At 37.0% G+C, this 21,163-nt stretch overlaps 2 protein-coding genes across 3 annotated transcripts in view; one reads left to right on the top strand and one right to left on the bottom strand.

Annotated features, from left to right (window-relative positions):
- RIC8A (RIC8 guanine nucleotide exchange factor A) overlaps positions 1-3,772 on the top strand; it is a 37,428-nt gene extending 33,656 nt beyond the window's left edge. For both annotated transcript variants that reach the window (XM_083348979.1, XM_083348980.1), the window contains exon 11: positions 707-3,772. In XM_083348979.1, coding sequence (XP_083205105.1) covers positions 707-842 — 136 coding nt within the window. In that variant the 3' untranslated portion in view covers positions 843-3,772. The remainder of the gene's footprint in view (positions 1-706) is intronic.
- Positions 3,773-3,984: 212 nt separating this feature from the next.
- SIRT3 (sirtuin 3) lies at positions 3,985-14,930 on the bottom strand. Its single transcript, XM_083349006.1, has 8 exons — positions 14,406-14,930; positions 13,335-13,524; positions 10,498-10,695; positions 8,681-8,913; positions 8,406-8,506; positions 7,632-7,793; positions 6,766-6,975; positions 3,985-4,771 (listed from the first exon to the last, which is right to left on the bottom strand). Exons 1-8 carry the CDS (start codon positions 14,479-14,481, stop codon positions 4,751-4,753), a joined length of 1,191 nt encoding a protein of 396 aa, XP_083205132.1. The 5' UTR covers positions 14,482-14,930; the 3' UTR covers positions 3,985-4,750.
- Between the last annotated feature and the right edge of the window lie 6,233 nt (positions 14,931-21,163).

The raw sequence follows: 21,163 nt of genomic DNA, 5'->3' as shown, positions 1-21,163 counted from the left end.
CTTAAAATAAACAGAGTGGTTACCTGAAGAATATTCGGAAATTTGCATTTTATATTATTTAGTAGTATCCCCTGAGGAACATTCATGTATGAACTGTTCAAAAATTTGGAAAACAGCTTGTTAATAAGCTGGCCTTTTACTCAATGAGTTTGCTTTCTAAAACCTTCACAGAATTGAGATTCAGGAGACTTAGTCATGTTTCTTTGGTAATTTAAAAGGAGCTTCACTGGTACTGTTGGTGGGTCGTTTGACACTGTGATAAGTTTGCCATATATAGGTTCTAAATCCAGTATGAATTTCCAAATAAAGGTTTTAAAAAACTGAGCTAAAAAAGGCATCTGGGGCAAAATTGAATTACAAATCACTGAAAAGAGTTTTTCATATAAAACAAATAGCAATGACATTTCAAAGTGTCTGCTTGAAGTTTTATACCTTCTTCAAAAAATGTCTGTTAGCAAAATGAGTCCAAGTTGTGAATCAATCTCTGGAAATTTTAGGATTATTTTTGCTAGGAATAATATTTTGTTTCAATTTTAACAAAACGACTCATTCTCACACAAGAGATTCATAGCTTAATCGATGAATAAATACTTCATTATGTTCACTTGCCAGAGGACATTTCATGGCAGTTTCTGTAAGACTTTTCTTTAAGGTGAAATCACTTTTTTTCATCACTGTTATTTCTCCTTCTTTTTCTCCTTTGAAGACAGCAAATCATCAGACCAATGGCCCTGGATCCTGATGGCAATTTAAGCTCTATCAATGTAACCTCCCTGGATGAAGCTGTTCATCAGATAGCCGAGCAGAGGTTATCATCTGATTCTGATCTGGAAATAGACTAAGTCATCCTCTTTTATTTCTCACAAGTCTATGGACTTGCTACTTTCTCTATATATCAAGACTGATCTTCGGATGCAAACACTTGGAAAAAGACTTTTGGTGGCTTAGATTCCTCCACCCAGATCCACCTAATTTCTGCTTCGGCAGCCCTACAGCACTTGTTCTGAGGGAATGATTTTTACAACTTTGTCTTTCTGACTGTTTTTTCTTCTCAGTGTTGTAAGAGTCTCACCCTCTGGTGCATTCCAAAGACTTTCCAGCAGATTTGCAAAGGGTGGTTTCAAATGAGCTTATAGCACATGGAACACTAAGAGTACACACGTTTAGTCAATTGTTTAGGAAGAAAAAGTGTATGAATTAGGGACATATGTTAATCCCTGAGCCAAGCACAACATTTAAAAAGTGTATGTCATGGTTGATACAGAGGGGATCTGTAGGCAAATATGAATGTGTATGTATAGTATACATGTCTAGAAATATATTATAAAAATGTGTGAACAATGTAAGTGTGCATTTTTATGAATGTATTATGTGACAATCAATGTAGTTGCATACCATTCCTTTTCAGAACACCTTAAGGATGGTTGGAAATCTTCACGAAAGAGCTGTTGTTGAAAGTATGAGTGTGTGCATGTATTGTGTGTGTGTGTGTGTGTGTATGTATCTGTGTGCACATAGGTGCAAGGAAGTACGTTAAATAAATATGTGAACGTAGGATTTCCTGGGAAGAAAGGAGAACTACAGACAGGGAAACCAACAATTGCAGTGAAATGAAGAGACAGCAAGTGGACCAGCTCTTTTGGATTCCTCTCCAGACAAGGAGAAGACTTGGGATTGCCCTTACATGGTCCAGACAGTTACTCCTCATGAAGTGTCCAGCAAGTTTAGCACTTTGGGAGACGAGAGAGCACTATCTCCATCCAAACTGCAGTCAGTGTCTTTATGGACACAAGGTTTGCGTAGGTCCTTTTTTAATCACTTGGAAATTGCTTACTAGCTGCTTTCAGAATCCTTGGAACAACAGATTTTACAGCAATGGGTAAGTTTCCTTCAATCCTTAGCAAAAGAAGTTTTAAATTAAGTTTAAGGACTTAAAAAAAACTTTGAATAAATAGCAAAAAAGTGGTTAGAGCATTGATTTTGAAAAATTAAAATTGGAGTAAGGGTACAGATAAATTTGAAATAAAATTTTGAAATTAATTATAAGAACCCTTCCCAGGGGGAAATGCTGTCCTTTTAGATTCTTTAAACAAAATATAATAACATTTTAAAAATTGGATGCCACAGGGAACTTAAGATAACAAAGAGGCAGGACATTTAAACTTGACTTATTAGTACAGGATGGAACAAAATATTGTAAGATTGGACTTTTTGAGGGATACTTGTGAACAATGGCTCAAAAGTTAATTTTCAGAATGTCTGCCATTATAAATAGACTTTATTTAAAAGATGTTATGGAATAGAACAAGTTTTCCTGGATAAGACTGAGATGACCTAAAAGTAATTTTAAAATAACAGGCTACAAAAATTATGTAGAAAAAGATGCTATGCTGGATATAAAAATAAAAACCATCTGATTTCTTAATAATTAAAGGAGATTAACAAATGAAAAGAGTGACCTGGATATCTTTCCTATATTGGACTTACAAGAGACTTGTTAATGTTTTGAAGAATTTTGTGAAAAGAATTGTGAGGGTGAAAAAAAATTCACGTTCTAAAACATTATTTGAAGGGATCAAAAATCAAGACTGTTAAAAGTAAAAGGTAGAAATATAAAGTTGGTTTATTTGATTAAGTTAAAATAAACGTTATCTCTGGTAATGCTTAATGAATATTTGCTGATCAAGGACTATGAAGTTTTAAGGATTTGTTTAGAGATGAGATCTAGTAAAAAGATAATTTGCATTTTAAGAGAAAATAAAAAGATAATAAAATTGTTTATGCTTGTGGTGAGAGGTCTTTTCTTTATATTTTTCCTTACTATATTTTATATTTTCTGTTTTCTGCACTATTTTTCTGTTCATTCTTTTATTTTTCCCTAGTTTGTATTAGCATTTAAAATTTTAATTGTAATGTTTAATAAAATACCACACAAAATAAAATATGGGGAATATATGGGAAATACAGAGATGTATTTTGTCCACAATGAAGTATATGTAGATACAGTATTTGCAATAGGACTTTGATCTTTTCAGTCTAACACTACTTTTGTGTTCCTCTTCCTACATGTTTAGTTGTCTGAAATAATATTGCTCTTTGTACTGTTGAGACAAAAGACTTTATTTCCATAAATTATCTGCTTTATTTTCTGTATTTCAATAGCATTTTGCATTCACAGGTTACTTTTATCCTTTACCTGAATTTAAACTTCCTAGTTTAGAAAGGAATTCCATTTCCCAGCTTGTTTTCATTTTACTAGCAATTTAAAACTTAGCACAAATGTACATTAAAATTTTTCATTGGAATAAACAAACCCAATACCAAGGTGTGTGCTTCTGTCTATAATTATTTGAGTGGTGATTCTTAAAAACAGATGGATATTTAAAAAGATGTAAGGCTTAGCTAAAATCAATGTGGATGATTCTATTTACAGAAATATTATGGTCAAGACAATTTTGAGTTGATAAGGGAAGAACAAAATATCAATTTTACTAATTATATGCTCAATCTGTTGTGATTGCTTGTTTGGAAGATCCAACTTGGCTTATTTATCTTTCAGCCACTTCTAATTTGGATTAGAAGAGATTTTGCTCACAGTTTTTGAAGATAACATAAGGTAGGAAAAGAGAATTTGTGACTTTCCTCAGATTTTGCTGGATTACATTTCAAAGCATTTTTTTTACCTTAGCCTATTTTGGCTAAGGCTGTTGAGAGTTGTAATCTAGCAACAAACATCTGAAGAGCTCTTCACTGTTATTGTAATGACTACTATAAAATGAAATAAAAAGTCCTAAAAAGACACATCCCTTTTAAGGGGATAATAAACAGGAAACTAGTTAACTGATGTTGAGTCTGCTGAGGATACCTCACCAATGGATTGATGAAACTGAATTATAAGGATTTTTTAAATAAATAAATAAAATAAATATTAAATAAAATCAAGGGCAGAGAATAAAAGCTTTAATTTGTCAAGAGATGCTGAACTATTGATAAAATAATTTTATTTTGCTTTAAATTGAACTGTAGTTGCAAATGCTGCACATTCATCCAGCAGCTACATTATAGCATTCCTGTATATGCTAGTCTTTACTAGAAATGCTGATGCATAAACTAGCTATCTTTCCAAGTTACATAAGTGATATCTATGAATTAATATACACATTATTTTAAGAACTCTTTATATGTTGAAAATAAGCTGGAATTCACTTTTGATAAAAACTGCACTCCCAATTTGATTTCTTCCAAATGGGTAGAAAATTGTGGATTCAGTATGAATGAAATACTGTAATACACTTGTTGAGGCTCTGAATAAAACACCACAGATTTCTACACTTTTTAAATGACTCAGAAATAATCCAAGTGGAAAAAGTAAAAAAATGGGATAAAATTAATGCCTTCTAAAAGGGAGGTAGCAGTTACATTGAAAATGCTTGCAGCCTATCTTCATAGAAAATTAAATTCAGATTATTTGCAGGATACAATCCGGGTTGGTCACCAGGACCAGAGGTTTAGTCTTCATCAAATTATTTGGTTTTCATTTCCCCAAGAGATTTGAGAACATGTCTTTCTCTGAGGTGTCAAAGATGTCCGAAGAGTTAAATTATTATCTCCAGATAGTTCTTACTGTTACCTACTAGGTGAACAAAAACACCCCATCTTTTCACTTCGATCTGTGAATTTATCACTATAACCTTTGGCTGAGGCACACTTTTTGAGGAGTTAAATCTTTCCAAAAGTAGAGAATACGGTTCTATTTCTTCTTTGTATCCAGCTGAAAACACAAAGAACATGGATTAATTATTACACCAACAGTTGATAAGATATCCACCCCCCAAAAAGTAGAAGTGAGGAAGCAAAGACTGTATTTAGTTAAACAAAAACATTACTGACAAATGGTAAAATAAACACAGAAAGAAGAACCAATTTTAACCACACTGATGTCTACTTGAACCTGAGCAGATCATTCTGGAGTGATCTTTAACTCGATGTGGATTTGAAAATTTGCTTTTCTTGTGAAAACAAATATTTACAAATAAGTAAAGGAACTGGATCTACTTACAGAATTTGTTAAAATAAGATCTTTAAGGTGTACCAGGTCTACCTTGACTAATGGCAAAATATAAACTACGGCTTGATTTATGCATTGTGCCAAGACATATTGTGATGTATGAACCTAGTCAATGTAGTTTGTAAACCAAGATGATGTACAATTAAGCAACTGAAGTTTATGCAGTAAATCATGATTTAATATAACTGAACCAAACCTAAGCTGATATGCTATTAACTCCAATAGAATCTCAGAATCACAATTTTTTCAGTTGAATGAAATACTCCTGCATATATTACATAGTATATCTACTTATAAAGAGATTGAAGCATGCTGCTACCATAACTGCCTAACAAAAAAGTAAGATTTAATTATTCAATGTGATTTCATTTTATTTCAAATTATTTTGTTTTTATTATTAAGCAATCAATATTGAAAAAGATTTTTAGCCCTAAAACTGAGAAAACAAGCCTTCAGAATTTTATTGTAACGAGTGGTGATGGATTGTGCATACAGACTGTGTGTGTGTGTGTATGTATATACATACACAAACACACACACATATACACACACATATATGTGGGTGTGGGTGTGTATATGTACACACACACACACATATACACACACATATATATGTGGGTGTGGGTGTGTATATGTGTGTGTGTATATGTGTGTGTGTGTGTGTGTGTGTGTGTACACAGAGACACAGAGACACACACACACTGTTTGGACATACATACAGTCCTTGGGGTTGGGACCAAGACTGCTGTCACTAAGAAAGGCAGTTGTAAAGCATAATGCCATATGACTGCATTACTTAGCAATGGAAATCCATGCAATCCCCAAGACGTGTGGATCGTTAAGCAGGAAATGATGGGAGACCCAGAGAAGTAGCACAGAAATGCTGCAAGTGGGTGGGGAGACCAGGCACAGGATGTGCGTGAATTGGTAGTGTGCTGTGGTACACTGTGAGTGAAGGAAGGCCAAGGGAAGGGGCGGGCACAAGTTCACATGACTACAGGGACACAGGGGGAAGGAAGGTACAGATTGACACAAGTGCAGAGAAACCAAAAGAAGAAGAAGAGAGTGGTGCAATGAGCAGAAAGTGGGGGACTGACCAGAACCTTCTCTGCCAACTCCCATTGCCTTCTCTTCTAAGAAGCCTGTAGGAAAGGTTGCAAATGGTACTGATATGACTGCAGGATGCTGCAACTTTTGTAAGTGTGAGCTGGTTGCTAAGCAAATCACAACCATGTGATACCAGGGTGCTGTGATGGCTGGAAATTAAAGGAACTATCTTAAGTACCATTTGTTCAGTTCTTCTGCAACTTTGGACATTGAATGAGTAGTTGATACGCAGGGAATACCCAAACTATAGCTGTATGGATTGTTTCCGAATCTTAAGTTTCACTCTGCGAAAGCAAAATGTTACTGAAATGAATCATAAAATGCACTAGTGACATAGAACAGATTACAAACCTAGTCATATCCCTTGAGTTATCTGAGATGGAAAGTAATAGCATCCCATGGAATTGGTTGGCTATAACAAATGTAAGCAAAAGAAACCTAATATGACTATGATAAATAGTCTGATGGGTAAAATAACTGTGTACTCTATATTAATTAAAGTCTTACCATTAATTTTATTGTTTTCATAACTCCAGCCAGCAAAATAAAAAGAGTGTGAGTGGCAAAGTTTTCAAATCAGAATATCATACCTTTTCCTTTTCCTTTTTTATTAGTTCCTGTAACTCCTCTTTCCAGCCCAACAATTCTACCACTTTTTCCACTCCACTGATTACATCTCCCAGTTCAGCTACATCATTGTGCTGTGACTGGACCGCAAATGGCCCCACCAGGTCTCGATTGATCAGAACGCGGGGGACAGAACCACGGACAGCTCCTGCCAGACTAGCAAAGGGCTCCACCTAAAATAAAGCATTAGAAAGGAGAGTGGAGGGAGTTGTCTCTTTGCAAAGATTGCTGCACTTTGGGGTATTTTTTCTAAGAAAAAAAAATAGTTATAGATCTTCAAATGCTAAACCGAAAGCTTACCCCAAACTTCTCCTGAATTTGCCCATTCCATATGTGTTAAGCTGAGCTGTGCGCAAATCACAAGAAACTAAAAATGGTACTATCAATATTTAAGATGATGATAGTACATTTATTTATATGCTGATTTTCCTAAAAGTCCTTAAAAGATATTTGAGCGAACCCTTCCAGCAAGAAGACCTGCAACGTTATTCCTATGGGAGAAGATAATGAATTCTTAGGGCTTTACAGCAGGGGTATCCAACCTTGATAACTTTAAGGCTCGTGGACTTCAACTCCCAAATTCCTCAACCAGCATGTGGAATTCTGGGAGCTGAAGTCCACAGGTCTTAATGTTCCCAAGGTTAGATATCCCTGTTCTACAGTATAATGAACTTAAAACTCTGAACTTCTTTCCCATCTCTTTTGTTGAACTGCCACCCTCTCATTCCCTTGAATTCTCATGGCTTTTCTCTGTTCTCCAGAGTCTCTGAATCACTTTGTCTTAAAAACCCATCTCTTATTCTTTTCCCATGTTCATGATAGCCCAGACCTCAAGGGAGGTTCCAATGATAAAAAGCAGGTCTGCCGTAGGAAAGTCTGTCAAATGCAAAAAGAACCGATGAGGGAGCTCTTCTCCAAAGAATATAATATCAGGCTTGACCACTCCAGTGCAAACGGGGCATTTTGGAATTTTGTCAGTCATCACATCCCCCTGAAATGAAATCAGATAATAGGGATATAAGTTCCTAATCAGGCAGCACAAGCCACAAGACTGACATCACAGAGGACAGTGCACACCAACACTGCAATAAAAACAAAGGCAATCCTATTAGCTTGCTGAAGCAAAAATCGAGGATCTAGTTGAAATATGTGGATCCATGTGAAAGAGGAGCCAGTGAGTATGGCAGTTACTGTAGTTTCTTAGCCAGGCTGGTGGAAGGAGGCATAGCCTATGAATAAGAAGGAGCAGTCAGGAAAGGCTGAGAATTGGAGGAACATTACTGTCTGGTTGTCTTTGCCTTTATCAATGTCCCCCTTGCATTTTGCAGGAATCACACTGCTAACTTCACTGTTACATGAGAAAAGATGATAACGATCTGGGATTGTCTGATGAGAGATGTGGGGTAAGAGTGATGCTCCCTGTGAAGTCAAGGTAAAGATGAGGGTGTTCTAGGAGGACAAGGATTTCAAGGATTGTTATGTTACCTTCTTGGACGTCTAGAATCAACAGAAGCAGGCTGACTACATTTGCATTAAAATTTATATACGGTATGTAATACTTGTACTATTCCTGAAGTGCTATATCTGCTACGCTGTGGCTTACCCTGAAATCTTCTCCTGCATATGATCTTCGACAGACAGTACACGTAGCAGAAGCAAATGTGCCATGAGCTTCAACTAGTTTATCTGGAGGAATTCCAGCAACTAGAACACACAAGACAGAAATATCAGATTTAGTCAAACTATTCACCAACTCACAAGGTATTTAAAATGGATGATCCCCTCATCATCTTCTTCATCATCACCACCACCACCAGCACAAATATTATTGCTGTATAATTTGCTTTCAATTTATCTTCTCAGAGGCAAGAGGCTCACCTCTCTCCAGCCCATCAATATTTTGTGTGTAGAGGCGCAGAAGGAGCCCTTTGTCAAACAGAAGTCGAAGAAAATAATGGGCATAGTTTGGTCTGTAATTGCCAGGGTACAATTCCTTAGCTAACCTGAAGAAAGGCTTGGGATTCTGGAAAAAGTAGCTGAGTTCAAATATGGCTTCAGGGTATGGAATATTATATTGCTGAAGGTTATTGTATAGCCCACTCCCAGGAGACCTGCAAAAAAGAAGAGTAGAGTAAAATTTGAATAATGATAGGCCAGGGAACCAAGTTCATTCAAGGGATCCCTACCTTATGGTTCACTCTTTGTATGGGATGTGTTTTTTAAAAGTGGCTCATATAATAATAATAATAATAATAATAATAATAATAATAATAATAATAATAATAATAATAATAATAATAATAATAATAATAATAATAATAATAATATAAACCTTTATTGTCAAAGTACAACATGTGTACATTGAGATTAGCTGAGCCTCCCCCGTGCTCTCTCCCCCCAACACACAGTGACAACAAACCCTCCATCCCACCACACTATGTTAACCAACTACACCACACACCGGCCTCCCAAGTCAATTCTGCATAAGATTATGTCCCATTTAAAAGCCTAACAGCCCACGGATAAAAGCTATTTTTCAGCCTGTTGGTACGGCTGGCTATATTCCTATATCTCCTACCGGATGGTAGGAGAGTAAAGAGATACCGTCCAGGGTGTGAGTCATCCCTGAGAATCTTCCTCACTCTTCCAAGGCAACGAGCCCTGCATTTTTACATGCTTTCGAACTGCTAGTTTGGCAGAAGCTGGGATGAGTAACAGGCGCTCACTCTGTTTTGCGGCACTCGGGATTCGACCTGCCAAACTGCCAACCTTCTGATCGACAAGCTCAGCATCCTAACCCACTGAGCCACCGCGTCCCATATATGATTGGAACTGCCATTGTAAATCAGCACAATCATGTGACATTGTGCTTTACAACTGTGTCATTTAGCAACCAAGTTTCTGTCCCAATTACTATTTGTGAGCACCAACTGTAAAATAAGAGGATTTTTAATTTGCAACTCATTTATAAATTCAGATCAGTTTGATCTGGTGGCTAAAGTGTTAGATCATGAATGGGGAAACATTGAGTTTTAGTCTTGATCTTAAGCATGAAAGCCAGCTGGATAACCTTGGGCCAACCACTCCCTCTCAATGTCAATGCCAAACCAGTTCTGAAAATGTTCCTGAAATAATCACATAACCAGGAGTCAAATCTGTTTAAACACTAAATAAATAAATTGGAAGAGTGTTAATGTCTTAGAAGAGCAAGATCAAATGGGATAAAAGGGAAGTAAAAGGCCAGATGATTCTTAGTCAATAAAACTAACATTATTGTTAGCACTACAGTTATTCTTGAGGACCTCCAAAAAAACCTCTTGAAGATACCACATTTCATGTAGTCTAAGCATCTCTCTTTTTTGCGAAGAACTACTGCACTACTAATTAAAAGAGGAAATAAGGCTCTGTGTTGGGAGAGGCAGAAAAACAACACTGACATTTCCCTACATTTCTAAAAAACACCCCTATTTGAGCCTCTGTTATTTAACACATGATTTATTTTTATTTTTTATTTTAATTCCATTTATATCCCGCCCTTCTCCGAAGACTCAGGGCGGCTTACAAGCTTAGCATGATGAAATCTATGTGACACCTAATGAAAACAGATTTAATGGATGACCATTCCTGTGTCTTGGTGACGTGGGTGCTTATTTGGCTAAAGCTGGCAAAGCCACATGAGTAGTTCCATACAATACCTGAAATCTGGAATCCCACTTGGAGTACTGAGTCCTGCTCCAGCCATCACTACTATCCTATGGCATTCTTTCTTCTGGATGTATTCCATTACATCTCTTAGGCTGAGCTTCTTATTTCCACTGTTATTTCCTCCTCGGCCAATTCCAAAAAATACTCTTGAGAATGTGGATAGGGACAAGAACCTTACTCCCTGGATCCTGCAGGCAACATAATCGGTAAGTGTGCTTTAGTTTATAAAGAAGCATACTTATATTATAAGGAAAAAATAAGAACTAATATTCCAGTCCAGGATGATTTATAAGAATATCCATCTATGGATTGTTATCTAATTTATTCAGAAAAGAATCAGCATGAGCTTTTCCTCTTCTCTTGGTGCTGAGTTGAAGCAATCTCCACCCAGCCTTTAGCTGACAGAAAATTATACTAATGTACAACTTTCTGTTCTCATTGCCAGTTCCTATTCTCTCTCATTCAAACCACTGCAATCACGTGACCTCCCTGATAATAGATAGTAAGAAAAGTTATACAGATTGTCCTTGTTAAGGAATTTGTTGTGCAGAGGTCTCCTTGTGCTACCAAAGAGTTGCACAGACAAGGAAGGGTACTGAGAGCAGTAAGAGTCACACAAGAGTACACTGAGTTGTAAAAGCAAAAAATATTTTACTTTAAGGTGGTGTAAAAACAAAAATGCACAGTCAAAAAAATCAACAGTCCAAGTAGTAATCCAAAATACAAAGTCTTCTTACCAGTCCAGAGGTCAATACACAGTTCAGGTAACAGAGCAAAAACAGTAACAGTAGAGAGCAGTGAATTCAGAGAGAGAAAGAAGCTACGTTACTAGCTCCCTCTTATGGCCATGAGAACACTTACACACCCATTGGCCAATTAACAACTTAAAGACATAACATCATGGTTAATATATTTTCAACCCAACATTGTAGGCTAACACCATATGCCTAACAGTCCTTGGACTATGCCAAGGTAAAGGGGAAAATAACACCAGTTCAGCCAGGGATGTCTTAGGGCTTTCTCATTCATGGACTGAAGTTAAGGTGAAGGCAACATCATGTGGATATAGTAGAAAAAAAGAACTTGTTGGGCATATTTCTGCCATAGTTAGATTCAATGGAGAACAAAGTGTTTTTAAAGATTAGACAATTCCATTTAAAGTTCAGGCCAAAACAGACAATCAAGGGTATCATTTCTTATATAGCATCTCGTAAGTTTGCTAGCTCCTACTTTTTATGCAAAAAAGCACTTTTTACAAGTTATGTAAAATGTGGTATTCACCAAGACTTTTTTTGCATCTGAGGATGCTTTGATAGACTTTCAAGAGCAGGGTATTAGATATATTGTATCTGCATGATTAAAGTTGATTAAAGTTTAATAGCTAACAACGAAGTTGGAACTTGATATGCAGTATGAAAATACATAGCAGAGTGGAGTCAATATCTGACATATATTACTGTAACTTCCCTCCAATCAGCATTAATGCAATTTCTGATGCAAGTAGTGGCATTGACCAAAAATGATAGCCATTCTCCTAAAGGTCTTACCCTACTGACGAATTTGCATCTGTCAGAGCAGCAATGTAGAAGATATATTATACTATCTGTTGTAATAACCAACTTATTTTGCTTTACTTGCCAAATATTTAGAACCTGTTCTGAAAAACGAAGGATTCTACCCTGATTCCCATAAAACTGAATTCTTATGGAAAACACAGAAGACAGCTTGGAAAAATACTCTGGAGATTGAATGTAACCCAGTATCACAAACATTTCCTCCATAGTAACATCATTACTATGATTTTATTTATTTATTTATTTATTTATTTATTTATTTATTTATTTATTTATTTATTTTATATACCGCCCTTCTCCCAGAGGACTCAGGGCGGTGTACAGAGCAATAAAGTAAGAATACAATAAAGCAATAAAGTGAGAAAATTTTAAAACCCAAATCCATCAGGCCAGGCCGGCTTGTTGGAATAGATAAGTTTTTAGATCACGCCGGAAGGAGCGAAGGTCGGGGGCCATCCGGATTTCAGCTGGTAAGCGGTTCCAAAGGATTGGCGCACCCACCGAGAATGCTCTCCCCCTGGGGGTCACCAGCCGACATTCTCTGACCGGTGGCACCCTGAGGAGGCCCTCTCTGTGGGAGCGCACAGGACGGAGGGATGTTGATGCTGGCAGTAGGTGTTCCCGTAGGTAATCCGGACCCACGCCATGTAGGGCTTTGTATGTCATCACTAGCACCTTGAATTTCACCCGGAAGGCAACTGGAAGCCAGTGCAGCTCACGGAGCAGAGGTGTAATATGGGAGTATCGGGAGACCCCCAAAAGCACTCGTGCAGCTGCACTCTGCACCAGTTGAAGCTTCCGAGTGGTTCTCAAGGGCAGCCCCATGTAAAGAGCGTTTTGTCCTTGGAACAAAAATAAAGTATTTTTACGTTATTTTAAATAATCTTCAATTTGATTACTCTTTTTAAATTGTATGCCTGATAACTGTACATTGTATTACAACCCATGGATTAGAATACTTAAAAGTATTTTATATTAAGTGAATGACATTTTAAAAGATATTTTATGCAGAGAATAGCCTTTTACATGCTTTGTAATCTAATACCACACTGAACAAGTGTCCTTTGGATCCTTTCCTTCTGCCAGCAATAGAACTATCATGAGAATGAGAACTTTGAACCTGAAAGGTAGTTTATTATAGGCTCACAACAAACATTCAAAATCTCCTGAGCTCTTATGAGCCTTACTCTTAAATAAGATTTAATAGAATTTCAAGTTAAAGAATATTTACACAAAGGATATCAAGGCCTTGCCTTATTCCAGACAAGTCTGTTGTGTTTTTTAAGCTATTTTCTGAAGTCTTCTGCAGCAAATGTTTTCCATGAGGAAAGCAGAGGACAGATCGTAAGGGAAGTAAGGGAAGATTTTTGCAGGCTGTCAGATTGGAAGTATTTCTAAAATGCTGATGCTGGGCATAAATCCAGAGATCCAGAAACTTCCATCCTAAAAATAATTAAAAAACATTTTTGGGATAAATATTGAAACCGAAGTATCATTTTGTAGAGGAATGACAAATAATTTAGCTCAGCAACATAAAATTTTATATGTTTAATACTTCCTGTAAGGGAGTAGTTTTATTGTTTATTATATAGTGCAATTACATAAGGAAAAAAACCTGCATGTGCTTACAATTAATGCAATACAAGTAAAATAAATAAACTGAACTTTATTCCTAGTGACTACATGAGGATCTCAATTCAGTTTTCTTGGAAACAATACAGAAGTGGTGTGTCACTTCCTTTTTCTGTGATACTCTTCAATTTACTCCTTGTGTTTACAGCTTTGGGGTCTCCCATCCTAAATAAATAAACACAGCCCAGCTCAACATCCCAGTCCATCTATTGAACCATGCAAGAGAAGGGAATAAAAGTGGAAAGCCAGTTGGAGTGCCTGCTGAATTTCATAGCAATTGGCTTACTGCTGGAAAAATAATGTATTCTACATATCACTTGTGTTCTGCAAAAAACCCACAGAATTAAAACACCACTAACACTGAATTAATTAAAGAAGAAGTCATAACTTAGGGTTAGAATACACAATTTATTAGGAAGACTTTCCAGATTCAAGTCCTAGAATCTCTTCTTTAAAAATTGTAGCCAGCAGAACCCAAATTACCAGCTTTATTATTATTCATTATTGGGTCACTCAAGAACTGGAGTTATTACACAGCACTGTTTCCTATATTCAACTCTTCCCTTTGTTGTTCATAATATATTAACTCCTGTATATTTGTCCACCCACTGTCACAAATCTCCATAGCCTTTCTGAACCCTGATATGCTTTTCCCAGATCAAGCAAGCTGCCTGAAGCAGACTGAGACTTACCAATTAATCTTTGCAAACTGGCAGTCTGAAGCACAGTTTTCCTTGCAGAGACTCTGAAATGCAACCTCCAGTTCATTTTCCTTTGGTGGCCTAGTCCTAAATCAGAAAAACCAAGAGAAGTGATTTTTTAAGTATTGTTTTTATAGGGGCTAATAAAAGCCTGGCATTATTTAGCCAGTGGCTGTGATCTAAAGACTAATTTAGGACATAGGACAAAGCAGCACTGCTGTTTGCTTGAGCCAGGAAGCACAACTAAATGCTCTTTACCACAATGTTCCTAATAGAAGAACCAATGACAGCCTATATTATCGGTATTTGAATATAGCATAATGTGATTAATTCCACTACTATCCTCTTACTAAACCTCTGAAAAAATGAGAACAGAAATGAAATGCAGCAGCACCCATGCCACGAAACAGCTCTGGATTCTGAAATGGTTATAATCCATTCTTGCCAATGCAAAAATCAGCAGAATGGGCATTGCTCTGCTTTGCCTATGCCCCATCATTTCCCTTTCAAGGGGAAGGACCTGCTACAGGTGAAGTAACACAGTTGTGAGGGTTGGAGTAGGAGGTAAGATGTGTTTTGGTGTAGGTCTAGCTGAATGTAAGCTTTCCCAAAAGGCTCCTGCTTTCACTCCCCAAATAATCAGAATCATTTTCAAACCCATCCCCATTATTTCCTCACTGCAGTCAATCTTGAAATACGGTACTAAAAAACTAACATGAATCAGCCAATGTTTCCTTTAGCTAATCAAGGGGAGAATGTAAACAAAATGGCATCCAGCCAGTCCCATTTCCCCTTGCCATGTCCATATTGTTGCTAAACAAAACTACATGACTTTGCCCATGAAATCACCAGGAATTGAACTCACATCAAAGGAGATTTTGTCTTTTCTCTTGCACACCTCTTGCTTCAATCATTTACTGCAATGTACTTTACACGGAGCTGCCTACGAAGACAACAAGCAAGCTAAGTTGGTTCACTTGCTGGTAGGTGAGAGCTACCAGTGCCATACAACTGCAGTGCTACAAGTATAAAATAATAGTAATAATAATAATTTATTGTTTATAGGTCATCCAAATTCCAATGATTCTGGACAGTTTACAATTGTTAAAACATTTAAAAACAAAGAACAATACAAAATGAATAAAAACAGCACTGGCTTTAGTAGGCTCCCACATACAATTTAAAGAGCTGGTCTCCGCCTATAAAGCTCTTTATTACTTGACACATGACTGTGAAAAACTGCCTGCTTAACTCACCTGATATATATTCAGTCTGGGGGCTGCTGAATCCCATCACCATATGAGAACTGAGGAAAAGAATACAATGCTGCTTTTCAGTACGTTCCCTCATGTTTTGGTTTTGAAGCATGGTTCCTCCTAAGTTTAACTGGAGCTCTGACAACTTTCCAGAAAGTTTGGAAGACCAAAGTCTTTCCTAGAGGTTACAGTGGTTGAAGCATAAAATGCTATAACTATCTGGGGTGGCACTGATTTTATCCAATGCTTTATGTTTCTATTACTCTATAAAGGTTAATGGTGTAATGTGCTAATTCATAAGCATTTTCTGAACATTTCATAAACTCTTTCTTCCATTTTTTCTGCAGCTTGGTTAGGGAGCCTCAGGCCAGGAGGGTCTACCATACAAAACACATCCCACTCCGACCTTCACTATTGTTTTGCTTCACCCACAGCTGGTCCTTCACTCGAAAGAGAAGTGATGGGACATAGGCAAAGGAGTGTAATGCCAAGTCTACTGGTATTTCTGCAAGAACACTGGAGCAGGCTCAAGGTTGACTCAGCCTTCCATCCTTCCGAGGTAGGTAAAATGAGGACCCAGATTGTTGGGGGCAATAAGCTGACTTTGTAATAATGCCGCTTGGGGTGTGTGTGAAAGCCCCAATAAGCAAGCATATACATAGAATGAAGGCTACTGCTAAGCTTGTAAGCCGCCCTGAGTCTTCGGAGAAGAGCGGGATATAAATGGAATTAAAATAAATAAAATAAATAAATAAGAATTCCACAACTCAACATTAGCCTTCATATAAAATTGGGGGATCATGGTCCATGCTAGAAGGAGCTGAGCCTTCTTGCAAAATCAAATCAAGACTGGGTTCAGTCTGAAGGAAAAAAAATGAGGCAAGGGCAATACAGAGGAAATAAAGACGCTGTCAGTAGGAGCTCCTCTTCTCCTTCCTTCTGCAGACACACCAAGGTCACTAAACATTATCTCTGTTTTTCCTGAATATAGCTACTGTCAGTTTTCCATACCTATATTACTCAAGGTTCTTTTCTCTGTGCAGTGGGACATGGTTAGTAACACACACACACACACACACACACACACACACACAAAAGGAGCAGATGTAAAGGAATGGTGAAATATTAGCAACTTGATATTATTTGGCCTTTGGGATAAGTAGAGTTTGAGCTGCCCTTTCACTGAATCCAGTTGCCAAATTTTGTATTAATGATCTCTTGCACAATCCAACTCTTTAAATGGTTCCTTTCAAATGTTGATTTATCGTGGAACTCATTGTTTTTTGGCACGTGAAATTAATTTTGATTCTGAACTATCTTATATATGCTCCAAACTTTTACTTTAGATATACTCAATGAGCTAAGTCTTAATGCTCACGTGATGTGTTATTGGATATTATCCCCTTCTTCATATATAAAGGAGTATATTTATTTCCTTAGTAGTGTTCATGGTCACCTTTTCTATTTAATTTTGACAAAGGAACAAAAACAAATGGAAAACCAACCAAATACATATAATACAGCAAACACTAGGGGGAAAAGTAAATATATCTAAATAAGTATAGTGATAATTAAGTTACTTGGTTGGTGTTTTTCAATTATTTTGGAACTTTAAGCTTAAATTTCCAGTGTTAGACATTTTAATTTAATTTAATTATGGGACTTATATGCCGCCCTATCTCCCGAAGGACTCAGGGCAGCTAACAACAATAAAACAACAATTAAAACAGCAAATACAAATATTAAAAAAGATTAAATTTACAAAGCCCCATTGATTATTTACTAAAACCATGGTGGGGCCCTGTATTAGCAGGTCTTTTTACACACATAAATAACACCTGCCATATACCAGACGGGTGGAAGATGGCAATAGTTGTCCCTATATATAAAAAAGAGAACAAAAAGGATCCTAGTAATTATAGGCCCATCAGCCTGATTGACATTGTAGCAAAAATATATGCTAGGTACCTTTTGAACAGAATTGAAATCTGGGTAGAGGAAAACAACATCCTCACAGAAGAACAAGCAGGTTTTAGACAGAACAGATCTACTATTGATAACTGCTTTGTTTTGAACCATCTAATTGCCAAATATGCCTATAAGAGGAGACCCCTGTTTGCTGCTTTTATAGACCTTACAGCAGCATTTGATATGGTAAATAGAGACGTACTATGGACTAAATTGACATCTCTTAAAATAGAACCCAGACTTCTGGCTTTGATTAAAGCCCTTTACACAAGTACCTGTTTGAAGGTGCGGTATGGGGTTAATGGGGCCCTGACTAATAGGATTCACACAAATAAAGGGATAAGGCAAGGGTGTATCCTGGCCCCATTATTATTTAATTTATACATCAATGATTTGCCAGGGTTAATGAAGGATACCATGGTACACATGCCGATGATCCTAAATACTTACTGTAACAGCTTGCTTTATGCTGATGATATGATTTTATTATCATACTCACAAGTAGGATTACGTAGGCTATTAAGAAGATTCAGCTCTTATTGCCAGGATAACTCCCTAATTATTAGCAAATCCAAATCGAAAATAATGGTGTTTGGAAGAAACCATCAGAGACATAAGTGGCAATTAGACGGTGAACCAATTGAACAGGTTAATACCTTTGTATATTTGGGAGTAACTTTTTCCAAGACTGGATCTTGGGCCTGCCATCATCAACGAAGTACATTTAGAGCAAAAGCCCGTTTGAATTTATTGCTCAAACTAAAGAATCATAGTTACCCAGGGTCCCTAGCTCCACTACTCAAAGTTTATAAGGCTAAGGTTACGACAATGCTCTTGTATGGAGCAGAAATTTGGGGTCTTTATTCAACCACAGCTTTAGAACGAACACAGTCCCAGCATCTGAGATGCATTTTGGGTGTAGATCCAAGAACATCTGCTGCAGCAGTTAGAGCTGAATTGGGAATCCATACAATTCAGGCATTATCTAAAATTAGAGCTTATACTGGTGCAAAGTTAATGAAATGGAGACTGATAGACTCCCCAAATTATGCCTACTAGAGCAAATAAAACTACAATCACAAATCTCCTGGATCACCAAACTAACAAATTTTGTAAAAAGCTGTGGCCTTCCTGTTTCTTGCGTAACAGGAGAACAATCTAAAAAAAGAGTTGCCCAAAGAATTAAGGATATAGAAGCACAAACTGATATAGCTATCCTTAGTAAGGTGGGTAACTTGAAATGGCTGAGTAAATACAAATGTACTTTTCAAGTGGACAGTTATTTGAAGTCACAACTCCCAAAACATCTTAGCGAGATATTTACGAGAGCAAGATTTGAACAGCTTGACACAATGGTCAGATATGGGAGATTTCATGCTATACCGTACAATGAGCGTCTCTGTATTTGCGGAGCGGCAGAGGTAGAGGACCTGGCTCACATCCTATTTGACTGTTGTTTGTATAAGAGGGTGAGAGACAGGTATCTTGGTCTATATACCAAACGAATGACCCATTGGGATCCCCATATCAAAATAACTTACCTTATGTCCGGCCAGAACTTGAAAATAACATCCAACGTAGCACAGTATTTGAACAAAATGATCCAGTTAAGATCTGCATATGTGGGACTGATTGGGGTAGATTGTAAGGGCGACTCCGAAATATAATGTTTCCATATTTTAACTATATCTTAAATTTGCATTTTATTACTATTTTAACTTAAATTGTATTTTAATTCCATTTTAAATTGTATTTTATCAAATTCCACTTCGGATTGCTTTTATCTAGTTTTGGTGACGGTTTGTTGCTGGAACTTTGTACTTTGATATGGCCCAAGGGCTAATCAATAAAAGTTGTTGTTAAGTACTAAAACCAATAAAATTAGAACAATATTAAAACCTCCATCTTCAGTCCAGGTCGGCCAGTTGGAAAAGGTATGTCTTTAGGTCGCGACGAAAGGACCAGAGATCTGGGGCCATCCGAAGTTCTCAGGGGAGCTGATTCCAAAGGGCAGGCGCCCCTACAGAGAAGGCCCTCCCCCTGGGGGTCGCCAGCCGACATTGTCTGGCCGACGGCACCCTGAGGAGGCCCTTTCTGTGTGAGCGCACAGGGCGATGGGAAGTCGTTCCTGGCAGCAGACGGTCCTGTAAATATCCCGGGCCTAAGCCATGTAGGGCTTTATAGGTAAGAACCAGCACCTTGAACCACTATTCTGCAACCATTAGACTTTTTTTTGACTAAGAAACACAAGCTTAAAACCAAAATTTTAAATAATTTAACAAGTGGCTACATTTCCATAAAAAAGTACAGGATGAATCCTAATTAGTTTTACAGGCAAGATTCAGAGAAACCTACATGACTAAAAGTGTCCCCTTTTTCAACTAACTAGCAGAAACATGACCTGGCAACTTTTTTTCTGCCTTGCATCTGAAATATTGCCTTTATCCCCACACTGTGAGATAGTTTTAACATTTCCTAAACTGTACCACTGTCAAAAAGAAATTTTCTCTTCTCATTCCAAGACCATCCAAGGGCAGCATCAAGGTATTTAAAACAGGTTTGGAAGCAAGACAGGTGACTGGCAGAAACTGGGATTGGCAATAGGGATAGCAAGTTCCATGCAGCAGTTATATTTTTCTGCTACCAAAAGAATGGATGGATAGCACTTAAACATGGTAGAGTGAAAAGTCCCAGTTTCTGGAAACAAAAATCCTTCCAAGATGCAGATATTAATAAAATTATCAACACAGCTGCATGAACAACAGTTGACTTTTAAAAAACTGATTACCACAAATAATATTCCTTGGGTCATTCCCCCCCCCAAACTTGACAACTTTAAAATGCTGGCTGTGGAATTCTGGGAGTTAAATTTCATCTATCTTAAAGTTTCAAGTTTGAAAAACACTGCCTTAAGTACAGGGTCACACCTATATAGTTAGGCATCATCGTAAGATTAATTGGCTAATGAAACAGATTGGAACAAGATTTTTGATTCTAAAAAAAACTCTTTGCCAGTCAAAATCTTCCTACTTTTCATCGGCAGCAAAATTATTATATGCACAAAAATGGAAAGACTCTGAAATACACATACAATAAATAGAGGAATGGTTGGTGAAGATGACAGAATTTGCAAAGATGACCAAAATGGTTTGATTAGGGAAAAGGCAGCAACTATACTTGTGATTAGTCTGACACCTGTATGGACTTTATGCTGAAAACGGAACAAAAATGAACATGATTTATGGGTCTGATGACTATAAAGTGTAGAATATGGAAAGAAGGGAGCAGTATCTTTAGATTAAGAAGCTAAAATATATAATGCATTTATAACTGCTGTAAAGAGCAAAAGGTGCTTCTTCATAACTTTGTTTCCTTTTTTAATTGCTTTTTCCTACTTTTCCCTCTTTATAATTTGTATTGTTTTACTCTGTAAAAAATGTTCAATAAAAACTAATTTAAAAACCTCACTCCTACATTTCCTCACATGCATTTTTCTAAGGCAAACCACAAACCCTTTTTCAAAAG

The sequence above is a fragment of the Vipera ursinii genome (genome assembly GCF_947247035.1).
Source record: "Vipera ursinii genome assembly, chromosome: 1".
NCBI classification, from domain to species: domain Eukaryota; kingdom Metazoa; phylum Chordata; class Lepidosauria; order Squamata; family Viperidae; genus Vipera; species Vipera ursinii.
The sequence above is the reverse complement of the archived record's forward strand: the minus strand, read 5'-3'. Positions and strand labels throughout refer to the sequence as shown.